The 19,027-nt window shown below is 39.3% G+C and overlaps 3 protein-coding genes across 4 annotated transcripts in view; 2 read left to right on the forward strand and 1 right to left on the reverse strand.

The window, feature by feature from the left end:
• Positions 1 to 16,701, forward strand: part of LOC134225757 (large ribosomal subunit protein uL29m) — a 38,868-nt gene extending 22,167 nt beyond the window's left edge. Inside the window, exon 4 of the mRNA XM_062706106.1 lies at positions 16,495 to 16,701. The gene's annotated coding sequence lies outside the window, so the exon portion shown is untranslated. The remainder of the gene's footprint in view (positions 1 to 16,494) is intronic.
• LOC134225756 (lanC-like protein 3 homolog) lies at positions 13,756 to 15,569 on the reverse strand. The gene is made up of 2 exons (XM_062706104.1): positions 15,247 to 15,569; positions 13,756 to 14,927 (listed from the first exon to the last, which is right to left on the reverse strand). Exons 1-2 carry the CDS (start codon positions 15,422 to 15,424, stop codon positions 13,849 to 13,851), a joined length of 1,257 nt encoding a protein of 418 aa, XP_062562088.1. The 5' UTR covers positions 15,425 to 15,569; the 3' UTR covers positions 13,756 to 13,848.
• A 310-nt stretch (positions 16,702 to 17,011) lies between the features above and the next one.
• On the forward strand, positions 17,012 to 18,057 carry LOC134225758 (putative glutathione-specific gamma-glutamylcyclotransferase 2). 2 transcript variants are annotated; one of them, XM_062706111.1, is made up of 3 exons: positions 17,012 to 17,028; positions 17,092 to 17,368; positions 17,485 to 18,057. In XM_062706111.1, exons 2-3 carry the CDS (start codon positions 17,099 to 17,101, stop codon positions 17,938 to 17,940), a joined length of 726 nt encoding a protein of 241 aa, XP_062562095.1. In that variant the 5' UTR covers positions 17,012 to 17,028; positions 17,092 to 17,098; the 3' UTR covers positions 17,941 to 18,057. The 2 variants fall into 2 exon arrangements, with proteins under 2 accessions (XP_062562095.1, XP_062562094.1); XM_062706110.1 differs by lacking the exon at positions 17,012 to 17,028 and having other exon boundaries at positions 17,035 to 17,368.
• The last annotated feature ends 970 nt before the right edge of the window (positions 18,058 to 19,027 follow it).

Consider the following 19,027-nt stretch of genomic DNA (forward strand, 5'->3'; position numbering starts at 1 on the left):
GGTCCATTAAGTGCAACCAGTCGCAAGCAAATTGGATAAAGATAAGTGCCAGAAAATGGGCCCCAATTCGCCGACCTTAGATGATCGGTATATAATACTATGGATCACCGCGTCATCTAAAATATGTTTGTTTTTGGAGCGAACATATAGCCTTTCGGTACACTTCGTTTCCGATAGAGACAAAAAGGGGTCTTTAGAATCAAAACATTTGATAATGATCCGCACATAAAATAACCATTTACAGGTCCTCCCAATCTCTTCTTGGTAACGTGTTTCCGTTTGTTGATGAAGATTTTTCCGTGGAAATTCGCAATTTTTGCGTTATGAAATTAATGGATTATTCCTCAAAGGGTGATAGGGTAACCGTAGCCTTAGTGGAGGTAGCACCAATAATGGAGGTTGTGGTGTTTTAATGCGATTTATCATATTTATACACTTTACGTTGGTTTCAGTTGATGCGTCGTGCTTTAAATATCCTGTTAAATGCAACTTATCTTAAGATTTCGCTTGAAAAACTATTGAAAACAATGATTTTCCTTAACAAAATTCACTCCCTTGCACCTATAGTGGTGCAACTGTACCAATAGTGGCGAGTCTCATTAGAAACCAATGGGTAGCACCACTATGGGAACCAAAATTCAGTGCTGTGCACCATCACCATCAACACCTTTTAACACCCTGATATAGACACGCTTATTCTTCTGCATTCCACACTCTCCTCAACGATTGTGCCACGTTTGGCCTAAAGTCGTTTGGCCTAATGCCGTTTGGCATAAGGTCGTTTGGCCTAAAGTCATTTGGCCTAATGGTCGTTTGGCCTAATGGACGATTGGCCTAATGGTCGTTTGGCCTAATGGTCGTTTGGCATAATAGGTACATATAGGCGTAAACGATTGAAATATATTGTTTATATGAAATTATTTTTGTAGGTGCAAAATAAAGCCATGTGCAGTGATCAAAAAGCGAAATGCAAACTAACGTTAAAATATTGCAAATCACTTTTACAATACAATAAAACCAGGAATTTATAAAAAGGAAGATATAAAAAACAATGAATCAGATATGTTTTGGCAATGTCGACATATGAAAACAGTATAACTTGAAAGAACTGATTATGCTTTAAAGAAGGCATCAACATTTTTGGAAAATGCTTGTCATATGCAATACCAAAGTAACATGCAATAAAACTTGAAAGGAAAGCACATGCTTTAAAGAAGGTGTCAACCATAGAGTAAAGATTGTATGTTTCCTATACAATGTCAAAACTGTAAAACTCAAAAAACAAACCCCAATCGATTTTGGCATCACGTTCAGAACATTTATGTTGCCAAAATCGAATGGTTTTTGTTTTCTTATGATACTTTAGCATTGTTCACTTTTTGTGATTTTTGATATTCATTTTTCTTTTATTTATGTTGTAAAACTATGTTGATTTTTCTCAAAATTGAGCCCACAGAATTTTATTTCGAAATGAAACCCAATTTTAATCATCTTTGAGGGGAATTAATGATTCTTCGGCGGAAACATGTTGTTTTATTTTTTAAAATCAAAATCTTTATCCAAAATATTATTTTCAGGCAAATTATACATTGAAGAAAGTGAGTTTCCAAACAAAACATCAAAAACTGTACTCCAGGCAATATTCGGCTAAAATTGAATTAAATCGCTTATCAGCAGAGTGAACCCAAACTTATGGCCATATAGTGAATGAACTTAAACTTTTGGCCGCCAGCCGTCTCCCTAAGGGCCGATGTCCACGTAGCGTTTTTTCAACGCTGCGTGCACGTGGCGTTGAAAAACCGCAGGTGTGCATCGGTGCGGCGACGCTGCGTCACCGCTTTTTCCCGATGCACACATGCATCCTTTTAACGCCATGTGCACGCAGCGTTGAAAATACGCTATGTGGGCATCGGGCCTAATAAAGAAAATAATAATAATAATAATAAAAAAAAAACTTTTAGCCAATGCATACTATGCACTTGAGTAAACATTTTGATTTTTAAAATAAAACAAAAATTTTCCGCCGTAAATCATCAATGCCCCTCAAAGATGATAAACATTGGGTTCCATATCACTTTTCATTTCGAAATTTGTGGGCTCAATTTAGAGAAAAATCAACATATTTTTACAACATAATAATAAGACAAATGAGTATCTTAATGTAATATTTTAGAACATAAAAAAATGGAAATTGTTAGTTTAAAATACCTACGGTGTAAGATCTACTCAAGTTCTTTGTATCGAGCTAGCAATACCCGAAATCGGATGTAATACGGCGAAAATATGACCAAAACTTTTGCCTATATTTTTAGAGGGCGAACCCAAACTTTTGGCCGGGAGTGTACATATCGTATGTGACTGACGATGACTATCGGATAATGTTGTTGTACACCAATAATAGTAATGTGAACATTTTCACATATTTTACTAGAAAGAATAATTTACGTTTTTCAAATTATGCCAAACGACCATTAGGCCAAACAACCATTAGGCCAAACAACCATTAGGCCAAACGACTTTAGGCCAAATGACCATTAGGCCAAACGGCCTTATGCCAAACGTCATTAGGCCAAACAACTTTAGGCCAAATGACCTACAACCCTCCTCAACCATCATAGTAACACAAAGCTATTTATTGTGACATGCCTATTGACATGGTCGGATTTGCTTCTTCCATCATTCTCCAAAATATAAAAGAGTGGCACGATACAGGACCATCATTTCACTTGCCTTCGAAAAGATACTCATCACCATCAATTTGCAGTTGTATTGCCATTGGGCCGTGCACACATATAAAGCTAATCGTGTGAAAATTAATGCAAAGCATAGAACACAATATCTTGTGCAGCGGGGATACACATTTTCGCATGTTCTTCATCAGCACGAGCGTCGTTCCATTTGGTTGTCTTGGACGCTCTTTGTGCAATGATGGTTAGCTATATAGAAAGAGTATCATTTTAAGTTTTCTATGAATGTACAAAGAGCATCCTGACATTGCACAGCCCTGCCAAAATTATTTTTTACTGCCACTAAAGGAACAGTGTACCCATAGTGGTGCAAGCATTATTTGGTAATTGTTGATGTTAAATGACATTTATCTCATTTTTGTTAGCAAATTCATTAGTTTATCTATTGGGTAAGATATAAAAGCAGTAAATTTCTCATAATTATCAATTTAAAAAAAAATATTTTTATTTGTGGATCTACTAATACATCCAATAATGGTACCGTTACCCTATTCTGCAAGATAAATTCCTTTAGAAAAACTCCAATTGTAAGGACATTAATGCTGATGGAGCATTTTGATTTGTTTTACACATGATTCTATATTGCAATTGTATTAGAAAGAAGCGTTTTATTACAACGTAGGCGGGGGAAATATTTCTCTGCCCCTTTTTTCGCATTTGTACCAGGTGACGAGCAATTCGTTTTCATGTCTTGTTATGATAAAAAAAGCCTTATGCACAAGCCTTTAACACATCGTTCTAAAGTGGCGAGGTTACGTTTTCATCTGTCGAATAAGCGACTGTTTTGTCTCAAATTTATTTATTTATTATCAGACTAAGGCCGGAGTGGCCTGTGCTGCACATAAAAGTCTTCTCCATTCAGCTCGGTCCATGGCTGCACTTCGCCAGCCACGCAGTCTGCGGAGGGTCCGCAAATCGTCCTCCACCTGATCGATCCACCTTGCTCGCTGTGCACCTCGCCTTCTTGTTCCCGTCGGATCGTTGTCGAGAACCATTTTCACCGGATTACTGTCCGACATTCGGGCTACGTGCCCGGCCCACCGCAGTCTTCCGATTTTTGCGGTGTGAACTATGGATGGTTCTCCCAACAGCTGATGCAACTCGTGGTTCATTCGCCTCCTCCACGTACCGTCCGCCATCTGCACCCCATCATAGATGGTACGCTTCACTTTCCTTTCAAAAACTCCCGGTGCGCGTTGGTCCTCCACGAGCATCGTCCAGGTCTCGTGTCCGTAGAGAACTACCGGTCTTATAAGCGTTTTGTAGATAGTCAGTTTGGTACGGCGGCGAACTCTATTCGATCGGAGCGTCTTACGGAGTCCAAAGTACGTACGATTTCCAGCCACTATGCGCCTCCGAATTTCTCTGCTGGTATCGTTATCGGCGGTCACCAGAGTAAGCAGATAGTTCGCGCGGTCGAGTGAGCAAACAATTGGTGCGTGATAGGACGTGTTTCAGGTAGTATTTAAAACATTCGTAAAATCCGAGTTTTTGGTTCTGATTTTAATGTTCGGTGAATAAGTGTGCGGTTGAACGTGTTTTGTATATAATGCGAAACATTTGTAAAATCCAGGTTACTTTGTCCTCCTTTGGACGGTTCATAAGTAAATTGATGAATATTTTTTCAGCATATACTGTTATTGACAAACGCTCTATATTGTCGAATAGAGCTCCCTATTATACTCCCTAGTATACAACTGCTACTGTATAGGAAAAGGTACTAATCCCAAGTACCAATTTGCGACAATATACAGTAGATTGCTCAATTGAGCATTGTATAGCCACCCACGATTTGTACAATCACATATGCTATGCTATGGTATCGTTATCGGCGGTCACCAGTGAGCCCAAGTACACGAATTCTTCAACCACCTCGATTTCGTCACCACCGATAGAAACTCGTGGTGAGTGGCTTACATTGACCTCTCTTGAGCCTCTTCCTATCATGTACTTCGTCTTCGACGTGTTGATGACTAGTCCAATCCGTTTAGCTTCGCTTTTCAGTCTGATGTAGGCTTCCTCCATCCTCTCAAAGTTACGTGCCATGATATCAATGTCGTCAGCGAAACCAAATAACTGGACGGACTTCGTGAAAATCGTACCACTCGTGTCAATCCCTGCCCTTCGTAGTACTCCCTCCAAAGCGATGTTGAATAGCAGACATGAAAGACTATCACCTTGCCGTAACCCTCTACGCGTTTCGAAGGGACTCGAGAATGCCCCTGAAACTCGAACTACGCACATCACCCGATCCATCGTCGCCTTGATCAACCGTATCAGTTTATCCGAAAATCCGTTTGGTCTCAAATGCAATAGCTTAATTGACTATCAATCAAGTAATTGCATGAAAGAAAATAGGAAACGGACTTCCACGGAAAAGTTCTTGAAGCGAGAAGTGTGTGAATTTGTTCCAAAGAAAATAATTGATTCATGGAAATAACATTAAATATGTAGAACACCCCTATTCCAGTCCTTCCCATACAAGCTACGTACATATTTCTTCATATCCTATTTTGTATGAATATAACAGTAATATAATCATTTGAATTCAGGAAGTTGATATACAAGCCAATAGTCAAATTTAGATATACAAAACGACCCCCTTTTCAACCCCCTCCCACAACCTAGATACGTCCCATTGTTGATATAATCATATTGTATATTATATTATTGAAAATAAAAATTTTGTCTGTGCTCATGCACTTCTTCTAAAATTCCAGCCCCTAGCTTATGCTAGTTCGCCGACTGGCTAGCTACTCCACTGCTACTCGATCCCTCGGCGGTCGTGCCAAAAACTTCCCTAACGCGAATCCTCCTGACTTTCCCCAGCGTCGAGGGTGTTCCACCAGTTCCGGTGAAGGAAACTTCCGCACTGATGGTGCCACGACTACCGGTGGCTATCGCAGGGGACGCTTTCGCGCATTGCGCCTACTTCGTCTTTGGGTTGCAGAGGTAGTCCGACAGTTCCGGTGTTGGATGACGTCCGCACTGGCGGTGCCCTACATACCCGAAGCGCTTTCTTCTTCTTTCTTCAGCAGGTTGGCTGTTCGAGTGCCGAGGTCGGTCCAACGATTCCGGTTCGCCGGCGCCTCGACGACCCGAGGCCAAGTACTGCACTGGACTCACACTAGATTTTCCCCCGAGACTACGCTTATTCGCTGGTCACTTATCCATCTACGCTGCAGCTCTGACAGTATTTGCGTCACGACTCTGCCCAAGCAAACAGAAGTTCAGATTTTACTTAAATTTACTCTTAACCGAACTAATTGGTTCACTATGGTTCACATCAAGTTCCAAGCATCCTTAACGGAACTTTAAAGTTCACTTTTACGCTCCCACCATACAAAAAATTACTTAAAATGAGAGCAGATTAAGCCAAAATAGCCCTTCTCATCCGAACTTCTGGTTGCTTGGGTGCTGACCACATTCCACGTGCCTTCTTCGTGACACATTCGCTCTGCGATAGTGTTCGCCCGTAGGGCAGGCATTCCTCTACGTACTTCCGCAAACCTTTGGCAATCGAATACCACGTGTTCTGGAGTCTCTTCGACATTCTAACACTCTGGTCATAACGGTGAATTAGTATGTCCAAACCGATGTAAGTACTTCCAGAAGCATCCGCGACCCGACAGAAACTCTGGTGAAAGGGTGAAAGTTCACCATCAGTCCATCAGCCGGAACACACCTTTCAGCTTTTCCCGGTTCCGATTGGTTTGCAGTGCATTGCCCCAAGCAGGAACCCCATACCGCAGTATCGATGACGAGACACTAGCTAGCAGACGCCTAGTGCTGCTTCTTGGTCCGCCCACGTTTGGCATGATCCTCGCTATTGCGTTCATTGCCTTCGCCGACTTTTCCCAGGCGTAGTCAACGTGGCTGTTGAAATTTAGCCGATCGTCAATCATCACTCCCAAGTGCTTCAGTGATCCCTTCGAAGCAATGAATCGCATGGCCTCCGACGACGATCTCCATCCGCTGGATCGCTTTGCAGTTGGTGACTAATAGCACCTCCGTTTTGTGGTGAGCTATCTGCAGCTTAGCACCGCTCATCCAGCGTTCGATCATGGCTATCGTCTTCATCACCAACACCTCCACTACTTCAAGAGTCTCGCCCATCATCGCTAGTGACACGTCGTCCGCAAAACCCACGATTTTCACATTCCTGGGTAGCTGCCTGAGAGAGAGAAGACAGCTCGCTTTATTTACGTTCATCCTAATGTCACCGCGATCCAGTCACTGCGAACCGAAAAAGTAAACACTGCAATGCAACTTCAAATGGTCGTAGCCAAAATTATGTCCGCAACTTTTCTTATATCTGCTACAGTTAATTGAACCCGTTATTATCCATGTGAATGATCCCGTATTATGCGATATCGGTTTTGTTCCACGTTAGGAAGTTCATAACCATTGAAATCAGATAATTCGAACAAGTTTTCATTGAAGTGAAAAATGTTGCTTCCGACGTTATGAAATGTTACTTTGATTTGTTGAGTTTCCATGGTTTCCACACAAAAAAAGAAGAAGAAGACATAGTAAATAAACGATCAGTCAGTAAGCTGGCTTCTCTCTCTCTTTCAGGTAGCTGCAAAGTCAACACTCCGTCGTACATCCCGTTCCAAAGAGTTGGACCAAGTATGGAGCCCTGGGGAACACCCGCTGTAACTCGCATCGATTTATGTCCTTCGTTCGTATCGTACATCAGAACTCTACTCTGAAAATAACTTTTCAGGATATTGGACAGATAGTTGGGGACCCGCATTCTGTGCAGCGGCGCCGCGATGGCTCCAAAGCTGGCGCTGTTGAATGCGTTCTTCACGTCTATCGTGACCACTGCGCAGTACCGATCTCCTCGTCTCTTCTGCTTGGACGCCTTCTCAGCACTCTCGATCATTGTTCGAATTGCATCCACCGTCGATACAGCTTTGCGGAATCCAAACTGCATATTCTACAATCCGCGTTCTCCCTCTGTATATTTCGTCAGCCTATTGAGGATGATTCTCTCAAGGAGCTTCCCGAGCGTGTCTAACAGGCATATAGGCCTGTACGCGGCCGGATTGCCGGGTTATTATCCTGGCTTAGGCAGCAACACCAGCTTCTGGATCTTCCACATTTCTGGAAAATTGCCTTCGTCCAGGCACTTTTGCAGCGCCTTCCTGAACATGTCCGGGTATGCCAGGAACGCAACGTTCGGTATTCCATCTGGACCCGGGGCTTTCTTCGCTTTCAGGTTTTTAGTCGCTTCTGCAAGCTCGCTATTGGACACTTGTCGATCTACGGGGTTTACTTCTTCTTCTTCGTCGTACGGTGTTGGCGGCCACATGGTCGGATCATGTTCCGGGAAAAGACCCTCCACATTCGCCATCACGACCCGATACGCGTCCCCCCAGGGGTTGGCGTCTGCTTCTCGGCACAGCTCCTTATAGCAGTTTGACTTGATAAGTTGGATAGCCCGTTTATGCGGTCCTAGCTTCCCGGAACACCGCCTTACGTTCCTCTCTCTCTGGTTCCCGGAACAGACTAGCTTCGCGGAACATCTGAGCACATGTCTGTCAGTCCGTGTGTATGTGTGTGCACAAAAGCTAAGAAAAACATTAGACAACTTTTCATATAGTAATCTTTAACCGATTTTCTCGCAACAAGTTTAATTCGATTGGGGACAAAGCCTTGTTGATCACTATTGAAATTCATAACGATCGACCGCTGCGTTTAAAAGTTATGAAGAAAATGGTACATCGAACCATATAAGCTTCACATAAGGTTTGAGTCTTGACTAAATGCGGGAAAGGCAGCATCACTACTCGGTGAATTAAAATGTTTTTTTTTTAACGAAACATTTTATTATTGTCGATATTTTCGTAAAACATACTTGTAAAGGCTTTTAATTTTGCGGGTTTAATCGCCGTAGCTGATTATGAGACGATACTACTATTTCTGCTCTTTTATGATTGACAGCAGATAATTCTTTTGCAACACCATCTTTTCAGATCAGTATTCAGTATCAGTATCAGAAAGTACTCTAAGCTATTTTTCCAAATGATCATATGGTCGGTGTTCTGCCAAAGCGCACCAAGTGTCAATGCAAAATCACCCAATTTTGGGTAAAAACAACATGTTGCAGTTTCTCTTCATCGACCTTGGAAACAAATGTGATTCAGTTCCAAGTTTCGTTCAATACTTTCCGTAGCTTGAAGTACGCTGACATGATAGTTGATTGTCAACGTGTTTCCTGGAGTTAACTATCCAGCAATTTGAATTTCGTATTTCCATACCTGCCTTCAAAACGTTTTTTGCCTTTCTCGTACAACAAATTTGTACCGAAAGGCTATCATTTCACTCCAAAGTCTCGAAGACCCATGATGTTATATACCAATCGACTCAGCTCGTTGAACTGAACAAATGTCTGTCTGTCCGTGTGTATGTGTGTGTGTGCACATGAAAACCGAAAAACATTAGCCACTTTTTCATATAGTAATTCTTAATTTACTCTCAACAAGTTGCATTCGACAGGGGACAAAGCCTTGTTGATCACTATTGAATTTGATAACGATCGACCATTGCGTTTAAAAGTTACTAGGAAAATGGAAATATAAGCGCCATATAAGGTTGGTTTCTTGGCTAAATGCGAGAAAGGCAGTATCACCACTCGGTGAATTAAGTTGGGTTTTTATAAGGAGTAATGCATTAGAGAAGAGAGAGAAGAGAAGAGGAGAAGCAGGCGCGAAGTCGACCCTTACCACCTTCCGAGGACATAGGGCGTGGTAAGGCCACCTGGAAAGCCGGCAATGCGCTGGCACGATACTACGGTGTTCTTCTAAAAACAGCGAGTCATGATGTTCGATGCTGCAAGGACACGCAGCTAACCTCGTGGGTGCGTTGTGCACTTTCTTTTTGTCGGATTTGTTACTTTGGGAAATGATTCCGGATAACTCTCATTAGCTAAAAATTCCTATAAGATCAATAATTTTTAAATAACACCCAGTTTAATGATTGGTCCACGTAGTTCGGCAGTCCTCGCAGGATGTACGATTTTTTGCATATGGTTTGAACAATCAATCTTCGAAGCGTTTTCACTTTTTTCGTGGACGTTTCAGCAACGTACTTGGAGTTGGTTAACGATGAACTGAAACCTCTAGAACTAAAAATACATAAATATACGTTTTCCTATATTAACTTCCATACAAACTTCAAACGCGATGCGGAAAGCGAAGAAGCAACCATTCGGGCCCAAATTTTGCACAGTTGTTTGGGCCCTAGAATGGTATCGGAAAACCAATGATTTGAAAAATGACCATGACGCGGATGACGCCCTACTCTAATGAGCATAAGCATGATTATTGATCGCCCACGGTTGCTACTCCGTTATTGCAAGGTCAGCAGTAATTACACAGAGAACCAACACAGATGATGTTTGTGACTAACATCACCTTCACTGTGTAAAAACTGGTGACCCAAAATTAGGCAATACCAGCACCGGCCAAGATGTTGACGTGATAAGCTTTGATGGAAGCCGACGAGTCATCTGCATTCCTACTAGAAATTACTGAGTATAAAGTGTAGCAGGGCTCGTTTCAGTAAACGGTATGCCGGATGTATCGTGTAGATCGATTGAAGCAACACACTATCGCATGCTTACTAATCAATTTGGTTTTTCTTGCCGACTGCATGAAACAGAACAAAACAATCTAGACTCCGCGAAAGTTCTGCGTGCCTCACGAAAACACGATTAACGGTCACAGTTTGTGTATCGTTAATATGTTAAGGGGTCGTACACTTATTACGAAAGCAATTTCTCTGGATGTTTCGATCCTCCCCCCCCCCTAACCCCATGTAAGATTTGTTTCATACAAATGATTTTTTATTTATATGGAGCGTAAGATATTGACTAGAGTGGCTCAAATTAGTATGGGAAAAACTTTTTTCAATTTTTTTGATGGGCCGCCCTCTTATTCGGCTCTATTTGATGCCCTGATCCTCTGGACAAAATTTCAGCCAAATCGGTTAACGTTTGGGCGGTGCTAAACTCGTTGGAAGTTTATATGCAAAAATGTATGCAGAAACATCCAAAAACAGTGAATTGCAGTTGGACGGCATAACTTACGATGTAGAATTATGATACTCATTCAGATCTTGAAGAATTTAATACAGAATGTTATGCAGAAAACCGCGAGAAGTTTAGACTTTGCTCGGCTAAGTTATTAGCATTTCTCTGATACGGGGTTTGAGCAAATTTCGTTTCTTTTACCTTTGAAAAGAAATAAATTCACCCCTACAACACTCCAGTAAAATGCTAATATCTTTGTCTAATAAACTCTAATCTTCTCGCGGTTTTCAGCATAACATTCTGTATTTAATTCTACAAGAACTGAATGAGTATCATGATTCTTGATCGTAAATTGTGCCGTCCAACTGCAAATCACTGTTTTTGGATGTTTCTGCATACATTTTTCCATATAAACTTCCATCGAGTTTAGCACCACCCAAACGTTGACCGATTTGGCTGAAATTTTGTCCAGAGCATCAGGGCATCAAATAGAACCGAATAAGAGGGCGGCCCATCAAAAAATTTATAAAAGTGTTTTTTGAGCCACCCTAATATTGACCGACCCCCTCCCCCTATAAGTGCTTACGTAATATATGTACGGCCCCTAAAGACAAAAAGTGATACTATGGTGCTTATTCTTTCACTGTAAATAATCGACTTTAAGCAATATAATACTTGAAGACATAATTGTGAAAAAAAACACAATGCATTATAGGGGCAGTAGGGGCAATATGAACATACGGGGCAATATGAGCCACCCTCATTTTGAGCTTATTGACAAGTTTTAACATGTAAAAGTTATATGATCTTTAAGAGGATGCTCCACATATGCATCAACGTGAAAACCGCATTAAAATTCAATTCAAACAAGAAAATACACTTGAAAATGTAAATTTTCGCTGCATAGGCAAAATTATTATAAGATTTGGAGTTTATAAATAAAGTTTTGACACAAAACTGATTGAAATACAGGTCAAAAATACACCACAATCAAAAGATATATTAAAATTGAATATTGTACACACATGTTTGTATTGATACAAATCTGAATTTATCATAAAACTTTTTTTTCTTAAAACCAGTATCTTTGGGGCAATATGGGCATACCTGCACAGAGCAAGATATCAGGCCCTAATATGCGAACAATTTCAAAGTTCAGTAGTCAAATACAAGAATATTATCATATATGTAAGATTCAAAACGAAAAAATTACAACAGTGCATTACTGCGATTGAAACAGAAAAAATGACCGTTGGCCAATTGAAATATGGCTGTTCAAACGGTGAAAAGTGGCAAATCGGTTCAGTCCGCTGTTGTGCGGTTTTTTTAATTTTATTCGGTATGGAATACTCACAACTGTTGTAGAAATATCATATTCTTCCATATTACGATACTTTTTTCGCCTAAATAAACGTTTTGGATGGGTGGCCCATACTGCCCCATATGGTGGCTCATATTGCCCCGTATAGTCGGGAACACACATTGAAATCAATACATTTTCAAAAGTACATTCCAACAATTTCCAAACGCATTTTTCGTCATTCATCGACGTTATATGAAAGGTAACATTCTCTAGTATAAGTCAACTACATTTAAACGATGTTTTTTGAGCTTTTCAGCGCTTTTCGGAACGATTTCCTTAGGTGGCCCATATTGCCCCGATCACCCCTAGGTACCAATTTTGAAAATTAGCCTTTTCAATGAAGTAGGAGCAGTTGTAGGGGCAATATGAACATACGGGGCAATATGAGCCACTCTCATTTTGAGCTTATTGACAAGTTTTATCATGTAAAAGCCATATGATCTTCAAGAGAATGCTCCACATATGTCTCAACGTGAAAACCGCATTAAAATTCAATTCGAACATAAAAATATACTTGAAAATGTAAATTTTGACTGCAAAGGCAAAATTATTATAAGATGTGAAGTTTATAAATAAGGTTTTACCACAAAACTAATTAAAATACAGATCAAAAATGCAGCACAATCAAAAGATATAATAATTGAATATTGTGTACACATGTTTGTACTGATACAAATCTGAATTTATCATAAAACTTTTGTTTTCCAAAACCACTATCTATGTGGCAATATGGGCATACCGTGGACCCCCGGTAATATGACCGTTTTTAATCTGAACACTTTTGAATTTGAACCCCGTTGGTTTGAACATCATTCAAATTAATAATGGTTCAAACGTCATTTAGCACGTGGAATCGAGAAAATAAAAATGGAACGCAGAATCAAAACAAACCAGCAAAGAGGGCTGCCAGAAACCAGTTTTTCTGATGCTCATAGAGTAACCAGAAGTTGAAATTGAAAATGAACCTCGTTAATTTAAATGAGGTACCGTTCAAATTATCGGGGGTCCACGGTACCTGAACAGAGCAAGATATTTGGCCTATATGCGATCAATTTTAAATTTTAGTTTCCGAATACAAGAATATTATCATCTATGTTAGATTCATTACGGATAAATTACAACACCGCATTACTGCGATCGAAACAGAAAAAATGACTATTATTGACCAATTGAAATGTGGCTGTTCAAACGGTAAAGAGTGGCAAATCGGTCCGGTCCGCTGGTGGGCGGTTTATTAATTTTATTTGGTATGAAATACTTTAAACTGTTGTAGGCATATCATATTCCTCCATATTACGACACTTTTCTCTCCCAAAAAAAACCTTTTGGATAGATGGCCCATACTGCCCCACATGGTGGCTCATATTGCCCCGTATAGTGGGGAATACACAATAAAATCAATACATTTTCAAAAGTGCATTCCAACAATTTCCAAACGCATTTTTCATCATTCATCGATGTAATATGAAAGGTAACACTCCCTAGTATAAGTCAACTACATTTGAACGGTGATTTTTTTTTCTTTTCAGCGCTTTTTGGAACGATTTCCTTAGGTGGCCCATATTGTCCCGATCACCCCTAATGATGAATGAGTCAAGTTCCGATTAAATGACTGACTACATACTTTTTTATTGGTTAAATGTACCTGATAGGATTTAATTTTTTTTGTAAATCAAATTTCAATATTTTTGACTTTATTAGGAGTTATACTTCACAGTAAAAATATCCATGAATGGGAAGTACGATGTTTGAGGGTTCAGAAAGTCCACCAAAAAGCAAACTGTTCCAGCCAATCCTTCGTACAAGCTGTATGGTCGATCAGGCGTGCGTGCGCCATCTAAAAATGTGTCCGTGCTCAAAAAATCCATAAATTTTGATGCTCTATATATATATTTCCGCTCTCCTGTGAGTCGATACATTAGCAAGAATGCATATCCATTTCCAGCGATACCATGACATATTCCAGGACCTTTGCGTAACAGGCCGTGTCGCCAAATCGAGTCTGCACACTTTCGGCATCCTTCAAGATAGCTCTCTTCTTTGAATAGCAAGAAAGCTTTTGCTAACAAATAGATAGCACCGGAGCATCCATGACACCAATGAATCAATTTTTTATTTGAATTGAACAGCCTTGTTGGAAAATTGCCATCTGCATCTTGAATACTGGCGAAGTACGCCACTGATTGTTTGATATCATTGAGTTTTGTCTTCGGGATGTTATTGAAACTGCCGTTGTTGAGATTAAACCATGGAGATTCCAGAATCATATGTAGGATTGAGCATAGGCCATGTGCAGCTCCCAAATAATCACTATCATGGTACTCATACATCAGTGGAAGAGGAGCCTTGTGTGCCTTGGAATATTCACGTCCACGTTCTATCAAAATGTTACATACATCCTCAATTATCTCATTTGCTATCGGTTTCGGCGATATCACTTGATTAAGCCAATAGGCACCGCTCAAATATCCAGCTCTTCCAACTAAAACTTCATCAGCATCGTAGCTCATTGATCTGCACACTTCACGCCCCTTCTGAAATTCGGCAATACTTCGAGATACTTCTTCTGGTTTACCAATTTCATTTGCGATTACGGCCGACACGGCCGCTATGCCAGCATTCCCACAGAGGAATCCAATATCGGCTCTGCTACTCGATCCTTGGAAACTTGAAAATTTCTTTGCTCGATTTATGTAGAATGAAGCATGTTCCAAGCATGGAAATAAGTCCTTCAAATCGGCTGATTGACATATTTTCCAGAACATGAATGCAATTCCTGAAAAATATAAAAATGTAAATGTAGAAATGAAGTTATGTTTAAATAATCAGTGATATCATTATTTTGAGCTGTACAGTGTATGGCGAATGCCCACAGTCCATACACATTTTTGCAATTGTTTAAGCAGGGAAGAATCTGAGAATCTGTTGTCGATACAATGCCACAAAAGCTGGAAAAGGAAGGTGCCAAATTTGATGGTGCACTGCACACCAGCTCAAATGGGTAAAAAAGAGGGAACAGCATAAGGGAAAAAGTTTTTTTTTAACAATTCGTAGAGATTTTCAACAACCCTAATAATTGATTAAAGTCTACTTACCGGCATCTCCCACATATAGATCATCTCGAAGTTTAAATTTACTTTTCTTAGTTTCAACCAAAATGATTTGTACATAATTCTTTATCAATTGGATAACCCTACTTTTATTGATAAGCTCTTGGCCACTATGTTTCGAATCATTGTAATCTTCAAACGAATTTACAAAGAATCTTGACATATTTTGAGTCTTGTCTTGCAGCTTGCAGTGTAACAGTGTAAGCACTTATGACTACTGCGGTGTGTATGTATGCATGCGATCTCATGCGATTAGTAATTTATTTGTTTGCGAGACAATGCGCATAATTCGCGAAATATACAAACGAAAAATACAAACATGAGTGACATCACTGAAATTTACCTTGGCGATTTGTGATAGGTAACGAAGTATAGGAAATTAAATTTAAAATACTTCCATAAAAATTGTAAAATTTTACTTAAAACTAATTAGGTTTTGGTTGTAGAAATTAGATAATCTGTACATGAAAAAATATTGTATAGCTCATTGAAAGTCTAATCCCGCATACCAAATAGTTTTTAATTAAATATTGTTCTGAATTTTAAAAATGCATTTTAAATTTTATTTGCTATATTATCCGTGTTAAATTTCCATCATCGTCACTCTAAACTTTTTTCCAGATGTCGCACCGGAGCTTTAACTTTCCGGATAGATATTATGATCCAGGATATGATTGTAATTAAAAGCTGCACGGAGATTTTCGTTTACCCATTAATGGGTACTTTTTTGTGCTATCTCTTTTTCTCTGCAGAAAAATTTGCTCATTTTTGAAGCTCGGCGGCATAACCCATTAATGAGTTATGCCGTCGAACTTCAAAAAATTGTTGAATTTTTCTGCAAAGAGAAAGAGATAGCTCAAAAAATACCCAATAATTTAATTTAACGAGCTCGGTATACGAATTACCGATTTCTCAACAGCTGAGCTCTCGGCAGTCTGCTCAGTAAAAAATTGAACCATTTACTGAGTACTCGGTTTGCTATATCAACGAGGAAATGTCGAAAAATACTCAGTATTTTTCAAACTTAACTGACCTCTCGGTTCAAATTCATGTTTACCGGTTAAAATCGATAAAAAATATTACCGAGCCAAAGTTCTCGATTTAAATGTGAATCTAGTTGGATAGTAGATGTAGTATAAGTATTAGATTGTTAATGGAGCTCCAAATCTTAAGCTCAACATGTTTTTAAAGGCTGTACTTTTGTCAGATTTCCTTGTTTTTTTTTTATTTCAGGCCAATTTTCTTACTTGAGAATATGCAAATCAAAACAATAAATTTGATATTGAAGGTGAAGGCCAACAACAAGCAACGAACAAAGAACGAAAGAGTAAAGAGCTGAGCAGAATAGATATAATATCGTATCGTATCGTATCGTAATAGCTTTCTTACTTAAAACCAAAGAATAAAAATAACGATGAATAATTGATCAATATGTAGTAATTTATCTGTTGTTCCATTGTTGGTTTTCCATTGAAGCGCCTATAATATTCTAACTGTTATAATAAAGGGGAGGAGGGGTCGTCCTCTTTAGCATCATATAAATAAAAAAATATTTGCATAAAAAATATCAGTTGAACAAAATGGCAAGTTGCCAACATAATAGCATGAGCATCAGTTAGAGTCAGTGTAAGCAGGTCTTCTTTACGCAGAAACTTTGACCGTAACCACCGTAAAGGGAACCCCCTTAGATCGGTACGTAATTTGCGAATAGGCCCTATGCAATACAATCTAATACAATCCCACTAATACAATCGAAGCAATCATATGGTGAGTTTTCTCACAGTGTCCTTTTTGGCAATCATAATTCATTAGCTATCGTTATTATGTCAGACATTCGATGACATGTAAAAATTTAGGTGCTCTCGTAAATTTGAAGTCTATTATCAGTATTATCCCAAATCATCGATCTCTGGTCGTTCCTGTTTGTTTCAAAATGAGTACGAATGAAGTTCACGGCGTTTGTGATAGCGACACATGGATATTTGGATACGGATCGCTGGTTTGGAAAGCAGACTTTCCTTATGAAGAGATGCGGACAGGGTTCATAAAGGGATATCAGAGAAGATTTTACCAAAACAGCATAGATCATAGAGGCACACATGAAAAGGTATAATTATTCTTAATCACTATATACTATTATACTACAAAACAGTACTTGCCAGACGCAGTAGGTAGTTGTTATCCCCTAACAAAAATAGTCATTAAATCTATTGTATTTTATAGCCTGGTCGTGTGGTCACGCTTGTACAATCGAAAAACCCTGACTCAAAGGTCTGGGGAATGGGGTACAGAATTGCTGAAAGTAAGAAAATTGACGTCTTGAATCATCTAGATCACCGAGAAAAAAATGGCTATGAACGACACAAGGTTGAGTTCTATCCCTATCCTGAGAGTGAAACACAGATCAACGAACCAAAAACTATACTGATCTATTTAGCTACGCAGGATAACCCGTCTTTTGCTGGGCACAACGATAGTTTAGAACAAATTGCTAACCAAATACAAGGCGCAGCAGGTGAAAGTGGGAAGAACATTGAATATGTATATAAGTTAGCAGATGCAATGAGGCAACTTTATCCTGGTGTGGATGACGATCATCTGTTTGAATTGGAACGAATTCTCAAGGCGCACGATCCTGGTTTTTGTGATAGCCGATCACAGCTTAGCAAAGAAGGGTAATATGTTATGCTGTTAGAGTTTACGCATTTGTTTATGTAGCCAAAACGTGCGGTTTTAGTGACTCATAAAAATAAAAATAAATGTAAGCCATGCACTATAATGCTTTACATACCTAAATGATTTACTGTTTTCTACTGCTTCATCATCTTCTTCTATAAGTATAAAAATGAATTAGTATGTGTTCGTATCCACCTCTCGGTGTCTTTGTCCGAAGAGGCTTATTTTCAAAAATCAGTATCTGTAAAACACCCACTACACGAAAGTATAGGTTTTTGACGTAAACTACGTCTAAGGGGAAGACTCTGATACAGGGTGTAAAACGGAAATTTCCAAATTCGAGACCGTCACGAAATTAGGATAGATTTCAAACGCTAATAGCTCCTTTATCTTTAAATGGATTTTCGAGATTTTATTATCAATCGAATCGGCAACTCTCCAGCAATTTTTTGACCCTATTGGAACTATTGATTATCAACGTAAAATCATTAAAAAATCCAAATCTTTTCCAAGCCAGTAAAATTTTACAGTTTCGTTACGAACACCGTCTGCGGTTGGTTCTTGCGCTCTACTTTTGTGCGGTGATTCGCACAAAAAGTGCAAAATTGAGATTCTCACGTCTGAATGTGTGAGTGGCGATAAAAGGAAAACAAACACTCCTAGATGGTGCTACTCAGCAAAGTTTGGGTAAAAATGAGTATAATTCCATATATTTTTCGACTGTTTCGCAACCATTGTGATGACTCGATCAATTTTGAGGTTATGAACAGAAGGAAAACAAACATGTATTTACACATGCCGAATTGCACATCAGTGTGCGAGCGTTAAACGTCACTCATCTCTATAGAACCACGGCAATGACCGCGGTCGGAGCAAAAAAGTAGTGTTTATGAAAAATTGCTAAAGATGCTGGACATGTTCATGTAAGCAAGAGGTGAATATTAAAATTGATTACCAACTTTAAATAAGGTTACACTCTAACTTTTTTGACGGAAATTGAGTGAAATTTCTTTGGCATAGTAAGAGAGAGCAATGCTATTTTGCTCAGTCACTGAGTAGGTGAAAGTTAGCGTGTATCCTACTATTAATT

This window comes from Armigeres subalbatus, chromosome 3, assembly GCF_024139115.2.
Source record: "Armigeres subalbatus isolate Guangzhou_Male chromosome 3, GZ_Asu_2, whole genome shotgun sequence".
In the NCBI taxonomy this organism is placed as follows: domain Eukaryota; kingdom Metazoa; phylum Arthropoda; class Insecta; order Diptera; family Culicidae; genus Armigeres; species Armigeres subalbatus.